A 20,189-nucleotide genomic window follows, 5' to 3' on the forward strand; every position below is an offset into this window, starting at 1 on the left:
TTCATTTCTTTAAAGAAAGGAGTGGAGCTAGATGTGGGCCAGGGATAGCCATGGCCACCCTTAGCCAATCATTGGCCACCCATACCATTTTTTTTCCATCTAATACAGACGGTGGCAGCAGGAAAACATATTAAGCATTTAAATTTTTCATATATTAACAAATACATGCAACAGAAACACTGTGGTTAATTATGCACATCAATAAACAAACATTAAAGATGATAGATGCAGAATTCCTGCTCTTTTCAAAACTAAATTTTGAATTATTTGGGGCAAAGGTAAAATGATGTGCCTCTGCAAGTCATCTAGGAGTCTTCAGTGAATAAATAAATAAATAAATAAATACTTTAATAATAACTTAAAAATTCATTTAATGTGGATATTAGTAGATTTAAATGTCTTTTTCTTTTTTTGCAGAATGATTATTGATAAAAGTAGGTAATGACAATGTAAAATATGTTCGCCCCAGAACTCAAATCTGAAAGAATTGTGTCCACTATACCTTTTATGTATACAGCATAGATGCTTAAATATATCCACCAACTTATTTGCAAAGGGTGCAGGAATGCATAGGTAGTTTTTAATTAGAAAACACTGATGTTGCGCTTGTTTCTGTTGGAACAGCGTAGGTTGACCCTGAGGTTTTGGCGCCTTTCGGACACCTCTCAATGGATTGCTTATTGACTGGCCACCCCTAATAGGATTTTCTGGCTACGCCTCTGTTTTAAGAAGAAGTCTAAATCAGCTACCTCCTCCATGAGTGGATCCTCTTTCTTGAATGACCACTGCGGTCGGCAGATGTCGCTCTTTGTGAATACTGACACATCCTGCAGCTGCAGTGTATTTCGCACACAAACCTTTTCCTCCAAACCCCGAGTTAGTTTATCAATAAAATCTATCAAACATAGCCGACACATAAAACCATATTTGATGTTGCTTTTAAAATAGTTTAGTTAAAAAAAAAGTTACTTCACACCCAATAAACTGCATTCAACATATGAAAAAAGAGTTTTAATACAATGTGGTGTATTTTATTTAATTTTTTCTAAAACTTTCACTGTTCTTATTTATTTATTTTGAGCTGTTGACTTTTAGTAGTTTTGCTCAATTAATGTTGTGGATAAAATTCAGGATCCTCAACCTGAGTTTTTTTTTTTGTTTGTTTTGTTTTTTCTAAAGCAGAGCGGCGAATGTGACCTGAATGCAGGGCATGACTTAATGGGATGAGACGCAAAAGTCTCCTGAAGACTCCGAAACGCTTTCGCAGCGTTAGTCATCGGTCGACTTCCTGGACTTACATATGCAGCTTCATTGTTATTTTTCCTCCCCTCCTATTTTATTCAATTTATCCATTTATTTATTTATTTTGGAAGTGGTGAAATGCCTTGGCTACAGTAGGATGCGTTCGTAAGGAGAGAGGGAGAGACATGGATTTACGATTTTCATTTGTTTCATTACAGCAAGAGATCCCCGCCGATGAAACACCATGGAGTGACTGACGCGCTGTATTAAAAGGGGGGAGAGAGACCCTTTTTTAAAAATCATTATTATTTCTTTTGGAGCCCCTCGGCGATCGGTCTTATTTTCTCTCCGTCAGCGGCTGGTAGGGGAGGCGGAGAGAGAGCCGCGGTGGAGGGCGGCGTATTAACGCTGCAGCGTGCAGAAATAATTCCTTTCATTTATTATTTTTTTTTATATCTGCTTTCTCATCACTATATTCTCTTTTCCCTGGAATGAAACGGGTCTTTTGGTTTTGCGATCAGGCTCCTCCAACTTGTGCTTCACTGCAGCATTTTACGTCTCTTCCCTCCGATGCAGATGATAGGGAGAACCATAACAGCGGCACCTTTCCACTGCAATTTTTGGGGGCAAAGATAAATTTGCGTCGTCTTATGGCAGAATAGAGACGAAGGGGAGGAGGTCCACGATTCCTTCCTTTAAAAAAACAAAACAAAAAAACATTTACAATGCCTTATTATTAGCGGGAAGCAGTGACTGGATTTAAAAGCCAGCGTCATCCCCGTTGCAAAAGCTGCTGTTTACCCGCTGAAAAGCATTTGGGGGAAAAAGCAGCGGATCCCGATGGCATGGACACTTATGCAAGGTCCGCCGCGCTGCCGTGCTACTGCTGGAGCCTACTCGCTTTCTCTTCCTTCAACCCAGGTCCACCGCCATCGCCCTGCAGCCCAGAGTGCCCTGCCGCAACGCGACCAGCCCCCACCGAGCCAAAGCAGGCGGCATGAGGCTTGATCCGGTGCATCTATCCATGCTGCTCATCGGGGTCTCATTCGCCTGCTACTCCCCGAGTCTGAATTCCCTACAGGACCAGGCTTACAGGTCCGCTGTGGTGATCGAGGGTAAGGTGCAGTCCACGCCTGCGGGGAACACGTCCGCGGATCCGTACCGTGTGAGTGTCAAAGTGCTGGAGGTCTGGCCCCTGAACAGCGGCGGTCTGGTGCGAGAGCAGCTAGTCACTGTGGGGGAGTTCGGATCTGAGGCTCAGTGCGCCAAAGTAAAGAAGAACCACAAGTACATTTTTTTCATGGACCCCACGGACGAGCCCTTGGTTTTCAAGGCATCGTTCGCGCCCCTTGACACGAGTGGGAAGAACCTAAAGAAGGATGTTGGGAGGATCTTGTGTGAGGACTGCGGTAAGTTCATGTTGCCTCAATGAGGTCCAGAACCCGGAAGAATGGGCAGTGTGTTAACAGGTATACACCCGGTGCAGGCTGACTGCGTGGCCTCAGCAGGGCTTAGAGTCACTGGTCACCAGATCGGTGCCAAAGGGGCGTATATGCAGCATTTTGCCACAACTATCGCAGGCTTCCATAGCCCACATGATCAATCAAACTCTCTTTCTCTCTCCTATTCTGTAAACTGAATTAGCCCTGCATGCGCCTCGCACTGTTGCTTGGGTGGAATTACAGTTTTATGAGTTCTACAGCAGTCTGCATAATTATTTAACCAGTTGAGCCAGTTTTATTTAACCTCGATATCTCCAGGGTTCAAACTCAGGTGCCTCTCTGTTGCATTTTCTTTAAAATATAGGATGAAAACCTCCACATAACGGACCGGATGCAGTTTCAGCACCAGGGACAGCGGCGTGTTGCCGGTAGCCTGTCACGTGTAGACAATCACGCTGTCCTCAGCAAATTGGTTCCTAGGCTATTTTTAGTTTCATACCCAGCTTTAATGCTTTAATACCTAAAGCGTTTGGAAGTCTAAGTCCTTCTGACACATATGCATCTATATACAAATCTAGAGCTGTCTGCAGCGTGACATTATCATCATGTTATGTCCTTTAACGTTTCAGATTCTATTACTCCAAACTTCATGTTTTTTGTCATTTAAAAACTTTAGACTGGATTATTCCTTTAATCTAACTTTTATCAAGTATATTTCCACTCTAAAACAGAATTTATCTATGAAGAGCAGCATATAGAAGCTGCAATAGCCTGGTTACATAAGTGCAGACACCATTAAACTTTGTTAAAGCAACCTTTGATCTAATTTCAGCATTCAGTGTTCTGAAGCTCTCCGCTGCGATAAATTGGAGGGAATTCGATTAAGAAGAAATAAAGTTCAGCTGCCCTGGTGGGATTTGCTTATTAGTTTCATTGTATCGGGTATCAATCAAAAAGAAATAGTTGCCTCAAATTATTTGTATTCCTAGCAGATTAAGGTTTAAGACAATCCCCTTATTTTACCAGCCCTTTCTTTATTGACTTGACATAATACCAATGTAATACTGATCTAAAAGGGATTGATTTCCTTAATGACTAAAACAAAGCATTTCATTGAGAAGCATATATCCAATCTAACATTTTTTTTAATAAAAATGAATTGCTGATGTGGGTTTTTTGTTAGTTGTTGCTTTTTATGCTTTATTGTCTTTTAAAAGGTGCCTTTCTCCCTTTTTCATCAAAACCTCTAAATTTCTTTGTTTAGAAAATACTTTTAAATCTAAATATGCCAGTGAAAAAATATTATTATTTATCTAATCTGACATGCTTTGGTAAAGTGAAGGGAGTCATCATTAATCTTTGAATAAATATAAGACATTTTTCCAAAATAAATAAAAAAATGCAAGAATATTGGCCAGGGAAGGTGCCAAGTGGCAGCATTGATGGAACAGTAAGAATTTCCAGCAAGCACATCATGTTCTACAAGTAACAACCATCTCTGGTATGTTCCAATATTTCTAAAGAGACCTAGCCAGACTACACAACTAAAGCTGTGTCTCTGGTGTTGCTTGAATATGATAGAGTGGGTGAGAGTTTTTTTTTTCTCTCACAAACTTAGGAGGGAAATATAGTTCAGATCTGGGATACTGATGTACATGGACCTAAGACAAGTTAATTTGATTAAAAAAACAATGTTTAAACTAAAAGATTAGTCCTTTTATTGTAAGCATATGTTTTCAAAAAACAAAAAGTTTGTTTAGAATTCGAGTTAGAAGAGGTTTGGTTGGGATTTGTAATGGTCTGGATGCTAATTGATTGTAGCTCAAAGCAACTTTTAATGTCTTCTGTCAAAACAAAATAATCATAAGAACAATTGCAGTTTTGAAAATGTTAAACATTTTTTTAGCAACCCATTCCTGAAGTGCTCAGTCAATGAGCAGAGTTACCTTGTTTCATTTGGTGCAGAGTTTTTGTTCAGCAAAGCAAAGATACAATGTGTGTCGAAGCACATTTCATGAATGCAACAGTTAAAGAGACATCGCTCTTGTATCTTCAGATTAATTTAAGGAACCTTTGATTTTATTCAGATTGTGCAAAACTTTTATAGAAACAGTAGCTTTTGTTCTAAAGGGACAAGCAATGGTATTTGATCAAGTTAGAGGTTTATATAGCATCATAAGGATTTTTTGTTTTATCTCAATCTTTCTTTTAAACACTAGAACAGTGTGCACTTTTGATCAAATTAATTGTTGATCTTTTTTTCAGACTCTAAGATCCTCATTATTTGGATAAATTGTTGTTTTTTTTACAGCCATGATCAAGGCTCTGCCATGTTTCCTTTTCAAGTTTTCAACCATTTGATTGAATGATACAGTCATAAACCAGATTATGCTTTAACACCAGTGTGGCTTTCCTTAATAAAACCACTTTGACACCAATATGGACTAAAAACCTTGCTGACTAGAGAAGAAAGAAGCTCCTGCTTCAAAAATTACTCAAAGCTCCCAACATGGATGGGTCAAGTCAGATGTCTCTTTAGGAAAGTTTTCTGATTATAAAGTGACAAAGAAATATTTAACAACATTTAAATGAAGTTGGATAAGAGAAGTCAATGTGAGGCTTTAAAAACCTACAGACACTTTATCTGTAGTCAACTTGTTGATGGAAGCATCGTTCTGAGGGTCTGTTTATATGAAAGGAGGAGAACTACCTCTTTTCTATAACTTTACTCAAAATGAATTGCCATATGGTTGAAACTTGACGACTGTGATTCTAAGTACACATCAGAAGTGGTTTTGGAGAGAATAAAGCAATAATCAATTGATTCAATGTAGAAATACTTGAAAGAGAAATGAAATGCTGTCCTAACTCATAGGATTTAGCCTTTGAGTAAAGACACACTTCAGTCTTCAAAAGATTAGGCTCATGGCTGTCAATAAGGTTCTTTATTTTACCTCTGACCTCAGCCTAATTACAAACAAACAACAGTGCCAGTAAACCATCAACCTAAAGCAACTTTTTTTTGTGACAGTATTGAAATACTGAGACAGAATGATGCCAAGACTTTAATTAAGCCAAAAAGATTTAAAGGGATCTGAAAAAGCAAAAGAAGCCCAGATACTTTAAAACTAGAACACAGCTTAGAAAATAAATTTCACCGTCTTCAAATAAACCTTACTTATATTGAGCATAATGAAACCAGTTTAGAAATTACTTTCTGAAATGCCAGAAGCAACAACTTAATATTTAAAGAAATATTTATTTGTTCAAGTATTGCCTTTGGGTTCGCTACCATTAATTAAGTTATTTGTGACAGGTTATTGTTTTTAATTTTTAGGTAGAAATAGTTATCCACCTACAGAGTGTACATTATGTAGGTTTTAGATCTAATTTACAATGAGGAACAGGATGGGGCCACAGTTTTTTTTTTCATGGTACACAGAGCAAAATACAGAAATAAACAAAGAAAAAAAAACAAGGCAAAAATATTTAATCGCTCAGTATATTAAGTGAACCAAAGAGCCTCTTCCAGCTTTGGAGCTGCAGGTTTTGGACCCTGATGTAGCAGATAAAAACGTTATTCTTGGTTGAAGTTAAACTTTACCCATCTCTATTTTCAAATAATTTCAGTAAAACTGTGAAGGTAAGAAATTGAATTGGTCCAAATAACTAATCAGTACTATTTTATGTCAGCACATATCATCAAAAGAAATTGATAAGGCCAAAGGAATTGGACCGACTCTGGAATAACTTAGTATCAGTCAGTTTGATGACAGAGCATCTAAGGCGTATACCTTTGTGGGATAAAACGCATTTGGGAATATTACAACATAATTGCATTATATGTAAAAATATGTTTCAAAATATGGGTCAAACATTTTTTAATCGCCTTAAAAAACTTAGTTTGAATTGCAAAAAACAAAAAACCCAAACAAAATACACTGAAAAAAATTTAAATGTTAACGTTATGTAACATCATTGCAAAACTCTTAGAACATGTATTGGTTTTTGATTAGGGGCATTTGGGTAGCTGCTCAAGGTAGCATCAAAAACTGGGTTATGACTATCCATCAGATGTGCCCTGAACAACATTTGTATAGTTTTTATACATGTGACGTCAAAGGCAGGTCAATGCCACCCTTTGTCAGAAAAGTGTTTACCTAGAGACTAGGTTCTAACTCCTTAGGTTGGGCTGCACAGCATTTTGCCCAGTGTTTACATATTTTTCATTATCAATAAACACACTAAAAGCATAGGAAATGAATGCTGGATGCACCTGCCTCAGACAGTATATATTCACGTACCTCCAATAAGAACTAAATCTTTACACAGTAATGTTATTACAATGGAGAAGCTTTAGTTGGAAAGATGTTGCTGAGCTTTTGGAGTGTGGACTCAACTCATGTGAACAATAAAGATGTTGGCTGGTTTTTTTGTCCAGATCAGTCAGAATTTTTGCTGCTTTTAGGGGTAAAAAAGTAAAAAAAAACAAAAAAAAAAAACAGCACAATACAAAACAGATGTTGGTTTTAAAGTGCCTTAAGATTAAGACCCTCAGCAAAACAACACTGTAGGGGACGTATCATTGCCCAAGGTGTGGGTGATTGAGTTTAAAGGTTTAATTGCAGTAGAATTGTGGGGATACATCAGCTACAATCAAGGAGATGCCTTTTCCAGGGCTGGCTGTTGTTATTTTCAAAGCAAGGCTCCATCTGCACCAAGTGTGTTTGTTATACCCAGCTCCCTGCAGTAGGTATCTTTCTCTCCATGGCACATCATGAGGAAGAGAATCAGATTATATGGAGTACTGACTGAGCAGCAGCAGCTTTGAGGTCAGATTGAAAGGAAACTGACTGGATGATATTCACCTGTTGATATTCTCAGTCCTTAAACAATGAAAAAAATTTATTGAAAGAAACAGCAGTGGATATAAGGGTTGAACCTGCCCTTCTTAACTTTATTTTAATGCAGTAATCAAATTCTACATTTATTTTTTTCACTGAACATAATTAGATACAGAAAACAAAAAAATAATCCCTTTTTTTGTCTCCAGAAGAGAGGCTTCAAATATTATTTTAAATCTCTCCCCCTCTCTCTGTCATGTTAAAGATGTGTTTAAGATACCACTTAGGCATGATTTTGGAGAAGGAATAGCATTATACTCGAAAGCCCAAAAAAGTTTATTTTTTTTATTATACATCACACTATTAAGATAAATTCCTGCACTGACCTTTTCTTGTCCAGGTTGTCTTTGCCGTTCTACTGTTTTTCCCATTTTAAAGAGTCCCTCCCATTAAAAGTGAACATGGTTCAGGGACTCATCATAATTGAAGGTTTCAGGATAATAATCAACATAGAATATTTAATATTTGTGTACATATATGTACATGTATATATATGTACAATTCTTGAGTTCCATTTATTCTGTTGGACATTTTAGGATATTAATAAGTGGAATTTAGTAAAAAAATTAAATGGGAGCCTTGGATGAATACTCTTAATTCAAAGTTGCTTTTATATTTTTACCAAAGAAAAAAGCTCATCATCATCATCATCATCATCATCATCATCATCATCATCATCATCATCATCATCATCATCATCATCATCATCATCATCATCATCATCAAAAAATCTTTACCAGGGAGAAATTTTTCCCTTTTTTTTGAGTCACCAGCTAGTTTTCCTGTACTGTTACAACATGAGACACAGTCTCACTTTACATCAGTTTTACATCCGTTTTTAATCAGATCATCTGTTAGAATTAGCCCAAACCAAACCACATCACATCATAGGTACAGTAAAGGATTGTCAGCAAGTTGTTAAACTGATTTGTCTACCTGTTTCAAAACTCTTTAGCATGAAGTAAGATAAGTAGTCTTGTATTTAGGATGAGAAGTTTATGTACTTTAATGCAGATATATGAAATAAAAGCTGTTTATCCGCTGATTTTTTTTTTTCACGCTACTCTCTTATCAAAAGACTATGGAACTTTTTTTTAAATCTGCTATGAATGTTGCTGAATCGAACCTCTTCTTTGAGGGTTTTTATTCAATACTCCAGGTTTTTGGAAGGTTTCTTGAATTTTTTTAGATTTTTCTGTTAACACTTCTTATATGACTGTGCCAGCTTTTGATACGTCTTTGCTTATTGTGTGTTTTTGTTTGTAAGAAAAAGACTAAAGAACATAAGTGGGGAAAATTCAGATAGAGTTCACACCTAAAATGACCAGATTAATATTAGTTTAACTAAACTATGAGATAATATATATAAGAATAAAGTCAGATGTTGTATTAGAAAAACATATTTGAAGAACTGACATGTGTTTATCTAAACCAAATTTCCACCTCAGCTCTTTGTGGCTACTAAATAAGAATTCTGTGTTTTCTGTAGCGTTTCTTGTTAAAGTGGGAACAAAATCTTCCTTTAAGACAAGCAACATGAGAAAAGTGCCTTAAGGCCCAATTTCAAATTCTGAATTTTTCATTTAGCAATTCCTTCTTGTTGATACATGTAACTTCAAATTAACCACAGTATAAACAGATCTTCTACTCCTAACCAATCCTGTCTTCCTCAACCAACACACCAAAGTCTTGCAAAAGTATTCACACTCCTTTTAATATTTCACATTTTATGGTGTTATGATCCCAAACTATACTGTAATTAATCTGAATTTTCCAAACAAATAGAGACTGCTTTAAAGTTTAAAATTACATTTAAAAAAAATTTGAATGATTTTTGTTGTATCCCCTTTGACTGATGCCCCATATTGAAACCTACCTATAAACCTCTGTGTGGTGCAATTTTGTTATAAATGCAGCTGTTTTGTGAAGGATTCAGGGGCTTGTTATAATACATTAGTGAAATAACATCATCATAAAGACAAAGGAACTAAGCAGACACGTAAGGGAGAACACTGTGGAGAACTTTAAAGCAAGGTCAGGATAGAAAACAATATTAATTCTCATCTAATGGAACAAAATGTGCAAAAGTGCAGTGAAAATCACTTTTACAAAGTACTGACAATAATTTCACTCCCTACAATTCTACAATTTTGTTCTCCTCTTTGTTGGTGTCTCACATAAAATCAAAAGAAAACACATTGAAATATGTAAAGGTTGTGTTAATAAATTGGAAAACATTCAATAGGTATGAATACTTTTGCAAGCCACCGCTGCACAGGGTCATATCCCCTGTGGATGTGCAGCAAAAGGGAATCTGAAACAGAAATGGTTTAAAAATCTTTTTCAGATTTCTTTTAACATGAACACATTTCCCCCCCCCAAATGCTCAACACTAACTCAATCCATGCATTTCTTATCACTTTATTTTTTTAATCTTTGTTTGGTCATGTAGTCAAACCTCCAATATACCTGTTAATTTTGATGATTGATTTGTTATTCTTTGAGGGCTGTTGGCACGGCTCTACATGGGTGCCAGCAATTTTGTGTAAACACAGTGTTGAAAGAGAAAATTCCAGGGAGTACCCTGTGAATTAACTTAAGTGAGCTGGTTTGAAGTTTGAACATAATAAAGCAGGAATGGAGCAGCAGTATGAATGGAGGGAATATTTTTCTATGATAGATAAAGCAAATAGTGACTATAGCATAAAGAGGCCACACCTTTTTGATAGAATAGCATCAATATTTATTTGACACAGTTCTGTAATTTGACTTGTGTATTATCTACTTTTTACAGTACCCCTGAAGGTATTCACATTCCTGAAACTCACTTAGACTATGTCTTGCTACAACAAGTAATGTGACCCTTAGAGAGCTTCTTACCTGCTGTTCTGCAACCAATACACGTGCAGAAAATCATAGAAATCCGTGCCTGGATGAAATGTAATACAGTTCCCCAAAAAGTACGTAAACTAGTCTCCTTATCTCAACAGCAAGCAGAGGGCGCCATCTCCCTATTGACTGAATATGCATAAAAGCAAAATGTGAAAACTAACAAAATGAATAAAACTTGCCCAAGGTGCAACTGAAAGATAAACTATAGCTGCTGTTTGTACGCTCCATTTGTAATGCCACCCTGGGCAACTGCCCATATGGCACATGCCAAAAAAAAAGTGTTTGCCTCCACAAATCTATTGTATTTTAGTGTTAATTTACTTATTTTTTTTTTGTAGAAAAACAAGATGTACTGCATAGCCGTTAGAGAAATCTTATAGTTTTAATATTATTATTGTCATTAAATTATTATATCCGTATTACAGATGCTTTAAACCCTATACTGGTTAATGCACTACCCTATTAAAGTCAAATTTTATTGCAACAATTTTTGGATGATCATTTCCATATACTTCTTTTTTTTTTTAGCCTTATAGCTAATAGTTACAGTGTTAAAACTTCACTAGACCTCATTATTGAAAACTATTTTTTTTGGTATGTGGGGAACAACAATATGGTGCAGGACTGAGTCTGACCACAAAGAAATTGTCTGGATAAAGCAAATATTTTGACTTTTTTTTTGGACTATTTATTTATTCATTTATTTATTTTTAATAAAAACAGGTCATTGCAAAATGAAAGGAGTAGAAAGTAGAGATACCTGTAGAAAAAAAAGGAGTAGAAGTAAAAAGTTCTCTAAAAATAATTTCTCTGGTAAAGTACAGATAACCAAAATGTCTACTTAAGTAAGGTAACTATTTGTTACAGTACTTGACACCTCTGCTAAAAAGAAGCCTCCTTCCTATTACCAATTAAACACTTTAGCTTATCCAGCTGCATACATAGCAACAACGAAAGATACTTTGAAGTTTGCAGTCGAAATCAAAATAAAGATGAAAAAGTTTTGCTATTTCTACAAGGCTGGTCTGTTTTTTTGTAACTTTTTATTGTTAAAATCAATGAAAACTAATTGTGAAAATCATGCTCAGAGGAAGGTGCACAAATCTGCCCATAACTAAGCATTGTAATGTTTATTTCCTTCTACAAGCCACTATTTTGTTAGCTTATTCTCTGGTATAGCAGTGTTTATAAAAAAAAAACAAAAAAACAGATTAATCCCCTTACAGATCTGTCACAATGAAGTGTGTGCAGGTCACAGCTGTTGTGCTTAGGTGGCAGACAGGGTAGATTTTACCTCAAGCCATGCATCAAATCTGTGAACTGAAAGAGTAGCTCCAGCAAGCTTAAGGTTGTGCATGCGTGACAGCTGCCTGATGGCTTCAGGGTTTTGTCCCTGCACCATTGTGTGCCCGGTGACTTCATTAACACACATGCATTATTGATTTTCCAATGAAGAGTTGTAATTAAATAACATGACATAAGTGTGACCTTTTGGTATTTATAATTTTGAAAAAAAAACTCTCTTTATGTAGACTGTCTTTGCCGATTGTCTTTCCTAAGAGCCTTATGTATATTTATAGGATGTGTGCTCATTTTCTTGTCCATTAGGCACTTTCTAGCTATCATTCGTACTACTACTCCACATTCCCAAAGACATGATTTAAAAAAAACAAAAAAACAACTATATTTGTGACACCATTTTGCAAATTAGATTCATGACTTAACTTCCTGCTATTACCACTTTTTCTGGAGAAGTAACCGTTTACTGAAGCATGATTGTATACCACATTTGATCTTGAAAGAATAGGAGGATGCATTGTTATTCATGAACTTGCTCTACTGTATGTTATTTATTGTGGCTTAAGACATAGATGGTTAAAATGTAGCTTACCTTCCAATTCAGGTCCCTGGGACGATTTTAAAGGGTCATAAATATTAAGAACTTTAACGTTTTTAACTCCTACCCATATTTCTATAGTTAAACTGCAAATCTGACCCTTTTGTTAATCTATATTTAATTCCTTCTGTTCTAAATATAATACACCCTCCTCTCCTACCCTCTTTTAATCTCTTTTTATGCTAATATATCCTTTCAATACTAAATGTAGATGAGATTTAAGCCATGCTTCCTGAAGACAAATGATGTCTGGTTTATTGATAGTGTTGTTAATGAATCCTTTAAATTCTTGACCGTTTGATATTAAACTTTTTGCGTTCCATTTTAAAATGATCATACAGCCCTAATCCCCCTTGTTCCAGGTTTCCCCATCTCCCCATAATGTTTTATATGCTCCCATTTTACACCCTTCATCCCAAAGTCCTTCTCTGATCCTTTCACTTTAATGTTATTTTTTTTAAGTTTTGTTTTTTACATGGTTTGTGCTGTTGATCACATATGCTGTAAACAACAGGATCTTGTCAACTTTGACTTCTTTAGCATATTGTACCATTTACTTTTGGATCAGGGCTCACAGCTAGTTGAACTCTGACTGTTTCTACTATTTTTCTGTCCCTGTCCTTTTTTTTATCCTCTGTATAATCAACACAAATGGATTTGTCAGATCACAACTTCTTCTTCTTGTGAGGTTTTATGGCTGTTGGCAAACTAGTTAAAAGTGCGATACCGGCACCAACTTATAAGGAGTTAAGCAAGGAAACAGGAAATAAGACTCACCCCCAGAAAGCATAGTAATAGCAAGACATAGTAATATCCGAACTGTTTAACTTAACCCAACCCAACATAATAAATATGTAGTCACTTTGCCCTCATAATTTCTAATTTATCTTTAAGTTATTGTCACTCTGCCAGTTTCTGGTGGTCCTATTGGTTTTCCCATCATGCTTTCCACCATTTCCCAGTTTAAATCTCTCACTTCAAGATACTTTTCTGCAGTTTTCACTATTATTTTGATTTTTTTTTTGGTTTTTCTTGTTCTCTGTGCACTACAATTGATCACTTCTACCATGAAAAGAACAAAATCTGTTAGATCACAGTTGACAAACAACCCAGCCTTTATTAAAGAATGGACTAAACCAATTCTAATTAAGGGGTGGAAAAAAAAAAACAATTTCACTTGCGAAACAGTTAACCAAATGAGCTCAAGGAAAACAAAAACAAAACAAAAACATTTACTTTCAACTTTAACAAAATAAAGCTAAACTGTAACCTAAACCTAAACAAATCCCAAAACATCTACCCTACCTCTCAATCACTGTGGACTTTCCTCATTAGGCTGATTGAAAACACTTGTTCTCTATCAGCACTGCAAATGTGCATGCTTCCATGGCAGCACATAACCAGGTGACCATCAAAGAAAAGGAAAGTGATGAGAACAATGACAAATCTTAAACTTACATTAATAAATAGATCTGAAGGTATAAAATTTACCTTAAAATACTCTATTTTTGAAAGAGACAGAAAATACATGTATGCAGCCCTGTTAGCAAAGTGTGAGCAGAGGGATCAGATCTAAGTGCAGGGGAAATTTGTACGAGAGACATTACTTTTTGCTTGTAAGCGAGCGACTTTGAGTACGATGATGATGATGATGAGCTTTATTGATCTCACAACGGTGAAATTCACTCGTCACATATTGGCATAGAAGTTACAGAAGGTGAAAACAAGGAGGAAAAGGTGCATTAAGAATAAGCAATATATATATACAGTATATCCAGGTATATACAGTATAAGAGTATGTGATAATTTCTATTATGACTGGAAAACAAAAAATCTCAAGCATGATGATCAGGTGCTAATCATGAGTGCCACTGATCTTTGTCAATCTTCCTGAGTAAAAAAAAATTGTCACATGACTTCTTGTTCAAGTAAACACACACTGTGGGTTGGAGCGCTGTGAGCTCCTTTCATCTCTGTCAGTTGTTATAGCCTTTGAGTTCTGGGAAAAAATGCTTTTTTTAATTAGTAATAATTTTATGCAATACAGATTTTGTTAGTGTTATTATGTGCCTTACGTGTTAGGTCTGGGCTGTTTGTCTGGTATTTCACCCTTGTGGACCTCTGACAAACATTTCCAGAGTGTGAAAACGTCATCAATGAGATCATTATAGCCTACCGGCAAGTGTTCCAAAATGATCATTACAAAACATTTAAGAAATTTAAGAAAGAAGATTTAACAAAAACAGAAGCAATGAATATTTATCTTTTGGAATTTGAAAGAAAGAATAAAATATGTGTGAATAATAATCCAAAGTTATATATAATCCTCGTAAAAAAACAGATATCTAACTAAGCAAAAGGAATTTCAGAAACAGGATGTGTGCATGGAAATTATCTACATCCCTTTCCTAAAAGACTTAAAAACATGAGAAGGCCAAAACAAAGCTCTGTTTTTATAACCTACTGTAAGTTTACAAAAGCAACATCAGACCGTTGTTAGTCTTATCACTACAGAAATATTTTTAGCCCTTAGATGAGCTGTGTCAAACTAAAATGCTGCCTTTTCAATTCTGTATTTGGAGTCTAAGGGATACGTGTGACATTTTGCACAGTTTGAATGACTGTTTCCTTGTCCTTTAATCTCTGTTGCAACAAAACAAAGATTTGGATGATTACATATCAGTGCTGCAATACAGAATTACGTCTTGGTTCTTGGAGGACAATGGGCTTACTGTAAGATCAGCAGGATAAACGCTGGGATGACAAGTCTGCAGTTCTGTGCTAGTTACGACTTTGAACATATTTCCTAACTTCAAACGGCCTCAGAAAGACTGCTAAAATTTTTCTGAGTAAAAGCCAGGGTGGTGTGTATAAGTCTGGCAACTAGTCATGGAAACAAGACTCATTGGATATCTGATCTTTAAAGACACAAGCCAGTGAGCGACATCCATCGGAACTGAACCCTGTACTTTTGAAAAATATTTTGCGTCCTCATTGTTTTTCTTTTGTAATTAATAAAATTGTATAATTGAGGTATTAACTAGGTAAAGTATACTGTACATATATTTCCTTTGTTTAGTCACTAAAGTTTTCCAAAATTATTCTAATTTAGTTAATTTTAGGGCTGAACGGTAGCGCAGTTTGTTGCACTGTTGCCATGCGCAAGAGGGTTCTGGGTATGATTCCTGGCCTAGAGTATTTCTGCAGTTTGCATGTTCTCCTTTTGCATGTGTGGATTCTGTTTGGGTGCCTCCTCCCACCCAAGGGTGCTTCCCTTGTGTGTGTGTGCATGGTTGGTATGCACCAGACCCACAGTGAGCCTGGTGGAATATGGGGGAGAAGATGGATGGATAGATAATTCTAAAATAGATTAGGAGGCTAAACACACAGCATCTCATTAGTATTTTGAAGAACCAAATTTTAAAATATTTGACTTGGAGACTTTTAATAACCATCTCCAAGTAACTGCTGAAAATCTGCTTAATTCATTTAGACCAGTGGTTCCCAATGATTGTTCTAAAGACCCACTTGTTCTAAATCCTCCATATTGTAGGTAACTTAAAGAATGAGTGATTAACAGGCTTTCTACAGCAACTGATGGCATGCTGAGGAGGTAAAGGTCAAACACTTCAACTTTTACTACAATGGCTTTCGGGCTAAATAATGGGACATTTTTGGCTTATTATATTTTTTTTCTGTGTGTGTTACGCTTTAGTTTGCAAACTTGAGACTTTTCTTAATAAACTTGAGGAAACCAGAGGTATGATATCTAAGTAACTAAGTAAGCAAATACTAGAGTATGGCTAGGCAGCATATCCCCAAAGGAAATTTTTCACAAAGAGAGTAAAAAGAAAATTATATATGCTAATAAGTATTGGATGCAAAGAAGGATTAGACATTAATTCTTGGTATATATAATATGAACATTGCAATCCAATAAGGCAAGGGCTAAAAACACAAGGGCCTTGGAATCTTGCAAGCTGATGGAAGTGTGAGGAAATACTGCCAACCAATGGCCAAAATACATAACAGTGTTGTTCCATTGTCAATAGAACTGATTATGTCTGCTGATTGCACCAATGTTTGCAAAGTAAACACTGTCCTGATGATCTTTTTACTGTTATGGTAAAATATGTGACTAAGTATGAAGCTAGATGAGTCTCAATTTTTACAAATATGCATATGTGATTTATACATGCACAGGACAAATCCACACAGAGAAACAACAAGATCCACACATGCACATCAAGATTCACACAAGCACACAAGATCCACACATGCACATCACGATTCACGCAAGCAAACAAGATCCACACACGCACAGAATGATTCACACAAGCACACAAGATCCACACATGCACATCACGATTCACGCAAGCACACAAGATCCACACATGCACATCAAGATTCACACGAGCACACAAGATCCACACATGCACATCACAATTCACGCAAGCAAACAAGATCCACACACGCACAGAATGATTCACACAAGCACACAAGATCCACACATGCAAAGTAGGCTTACAGTATAAGATGATGGAGATGGAGGATGTGGGATCTGGGGGTAAGTCATCCCATGTGGAGTAGTTTCTTGTGATTGACTTATGCAAGGGAGCTTTGTGATTGGTGGCAAACCATTCCCTTTTTAAAAAAATGCATTTGTGTAACGAGGCACGTCAGGGGAGTCTCAAAACTCCACACACAAATGCAGTGAAGTTTAAAGACTACTGATACTTTGCAATTGAATTTATAATTGTTTATGGACCAGAATTATTTTTGATGAATCTTTTTCTGTGTATGTGTGGATCTTGTGTGCTTTTGCGAATCTTGCTGTGCTTGTGTGGATGTTTTTGTGCTTGCGTAAATCATACTGTGTGTGTGTGTGTATCTTGTCCTGTGTGTGTTTGGATTTTTTTGTGCTTGTGTGAATCGTACTGTGCATGTGTGGATGTTGTCCTGTGCATGTGAATCACACGTGTGTTTGTGCCCTGTAGCTTAATCTTAGGCTATGTTCAAACTGCAGGCCTTAATGATCAATTCCGATTTTTTTTATTGTGTTGCCATTCACATTTCTAAATATATGCGACTTGTATGTGATCTCCTGTGTGAAATGCATTCATACAACTCAGATGTCCCGCATGCACAGTGGAGGACATAATGACAACACAAGCATGCATGCTCTGTGTTTACTGAAGTAAACATGGATTGTAGTGCTGGAGCACAACTAGTGATCTTTCCCAACCTTAAAAACGGAATCTTTTCAAGATGGTTTCTTCCTGCTTCTGTGTTTCAGGCTGAAGTGTGAACGTAGCCTTAGACAAATTTTATTGTCATTTTGTATACACGAAGTATATTTCGATGCATACAGCTTTTCCAACAGTAAATGAGCAGCAGTGAAATGAAAAGTTCCATTTATAAAAGTGCAGCAGTGATCCATAAGTAAACAGTGTAGGAGAGACATGGTGCAAAAGCCATTGATGTGGAAGTTTCACAACAGTGAAAAAATAAATAAAAAAATATGGTGCAAAATGCAGTAGAACACTGAGTTGAATTATATTTAAAGGGATTTGAAAATTCTCCTTGTAGTGCAAGTATGAAGTTTACAGTGTGATGCGGAGTCTCAATATGGCAGCAGGGAAAAGGTGTTGCAGAACCTGTGGTCCAGCATCGAATGCTGTGAAGCATCTTCCCCAGCAGGGAGAACAGTCCATAGTGGGGGAGTGAGGGGTTGGTGATGATGTTACGGGCTCTGGATACACAGCACTGGGATCAAATGTTTTTTACGGAGGGGAGAGGAGCTCCGATGATCCTCTCTGCTGTTCTCACCACTCTTCTCACGCTCTTTCCATCTAAGGCACTGCAGCCTCTACACCACACAGTAAGACAGCTGGTCAGAACGCTCTCTATGGTGCTTCTGTAGGAGGTCGTGAGGATGGGTGGGGCAGGTGGGCTCTCCTCATCCTCCACAGGAAGTACTGGCGCTTCGTGCCCATTTGAACAGTGAGGAGGTGTTCATAGTTCAGTTGAGGTTGTTTGTGATGTGCACCCCCAGGAATTCGGTGCTGCTGACCACCTCTACAGCTAAGTTGTTCATGAGCAGTGGAGTGCGGTTAGACCAGTTCTTCCTGAAGTTGACGATGATCTCTTTCTTCTTCTCCACATTCAGGATCAGGCTGTTATCTCTGCACCAGCCCACTAGCTGCTCCACTTCCTCTCTGTAGTCCTGGTCATTGTAATCTCTGATGAGGCCCACCTGTAGTGTCGTCAGCAAACTTCACAATGTGATTGGTGGTGAACATGGGGATGCAGTCATGTGTCATCAGGGTGAACAGCAGGGGGCTCAGGATGCCGCCTTGAGGGGAGCCTGTGCTTAGGGTGATGACAACAGAGGTGTTCTGTCTGACCCGGACTGACTTAGGTCTGTTGGTGAGGAAGTCTAGCAGCCAATTGCAAAGGGGCATGTTCAAGCCCAGATGTTCCAGTTTTCCTATCATATGCTGTGGGAGGATGATGTTGAACTGAATTGAAGTCTAGGAAAAGCATCCACATGGGTGTTCTCCTCCTCCAAATGTGCTAGAATCAGGTGAAGAGCAGAGGAGGTGGAAGTTTTGTTTTTGGGCAAACTGGAACGGATTGAATGCTGGGGTGAGACTGGAGACGATCTGTCCTTTTTCCAGCCTTTCGAACCACTTCATCATGATGGGAGTCAGTGCAACAGGCCGGTATTCATTGAATGAGGTGACTTGAGGCTTCTTTGGCATCCGAAAAATGGAGGCAGACTTAAAACATGCTGCCACTGTGGCTTGGTCCGGCGAGGTGTTAAAAATGTCTGTGAGGACACCAGTCAGCTGAAATGCATTCCTTGAATATACACCCAGGTATGTTATTGGGGCCTGGGGTCTTGCTTGGGTTCACTCTCGTTAGAGTCTTCCATACGTCAGCTGTGTCGAGGCAAAGTGCCTCCTCCCCCTGATGGGGAACAGCTTCCACTGCTGAAGTACTGTTTAGTGCCTCAAACCTTCCAAAGAAGTTGTTTAGTCAATTTAGGAAGTGAGCATCAGCTACACCCACCAGGGAAGAGGATGTGTTGTATTCTGTAATCGCCCATATGCCTTGCCACATTCTCCTGGTGTTGCTGGCATTATGGAAGAGATCCGGGATCTTCTGGTTGTGGTTCTGCTTCTGATGGCACGGTTCAATGGCATATCTGCGTTAAATGGTTGTTAGCTGCCCTGCTATCACAGTCATTTCTGCTGTCTCCAAAAGCTTTGTGGTTTTGGAAGTAATTCACAGATTTGCATAATCTAATTGTTAAATTTGGAGGAATCATCTGTAAAACTTTTTTTTTTTCCCCCAAAAGCTTTAACTTTCTGGCTGGTGTCATGAGAACATGCTTAATTACATGTATCTTAAAATGTTCCTCTATATTGATCTCAACTACTGTATTGCAATTTATTGTGCATTGCTGCAATTCTGCTTCTTTGTCTATAACCGTCTGTTTAGTGCCATCTTCCTATTTAACAAGTGTACTGCATCTGATATTAAATCAGTGTTCTTGGCAGGGTTAAGAATAGAGTTTCTTGACTCTGGTCCTCAGGGCCCTCTGTCCTTCATATTTTAGATGTGAATCCACTCAAGCACTCCTGATTGAAATGATTTCCTCGGCAGCCATCATTTGTTGCAAAAGCCTGTTAATAACCTTTTCACTCATGTCAGACGTGCTGAGGCAGGGAAACCCTTAAAACATGTGGGACAGACTGCCCTGAGCACCTGGGTTAAGAAACCCTGAGCTAGAATTTAATTGCATTA

General features: G+C 37.4%; 1 protein-coding gene across 1 annotated transcript in view; it reads left to right on the forward strand.

The window, feature by feature from the left end:
• The first annotated feature begins 1,318 nt into the window (after positions 1 to 1,318).
• The window catches only part of LOC107089813 (pro-neuregulin-2, membrane-bound isoform-like), a 111,876-nt gene continuing 93,005 nt past the window's right edge, over positions 1,319 to 20,189 (forward strand). Inside the window, exon 1 of the mRNA XM_015382792.1 lies at positions 1,319 to 2,651. Within this exon, the coding sequence (XP_015238278.1) occupies positions 2,240 to 2,651 (412 nt within the window). The 5' untranslated portion in view covers positions 1,319 to 2,239. The remainder of the gene's footprint in view (positions 2,652 to 20,189) is intronic.

The sequence above is a fragment of the Cyprinodon variegatus genome, unplaced genomic scaffold (genome assembly GCF_000732505.1).
Source record: "Cyprinodon variegatus isolate N-32 unplaced genomic scaffold, C_variegatus-1.0 Scaffold267, whole genome shotgun sequence".
Lineage (NCBI taxonomy): Eukaryota > Metazoa > Chordata > Actinopteri > Cyprinodontiformes > Cyprinodontidae > Cyprinodon > Cyprinodon variegatus.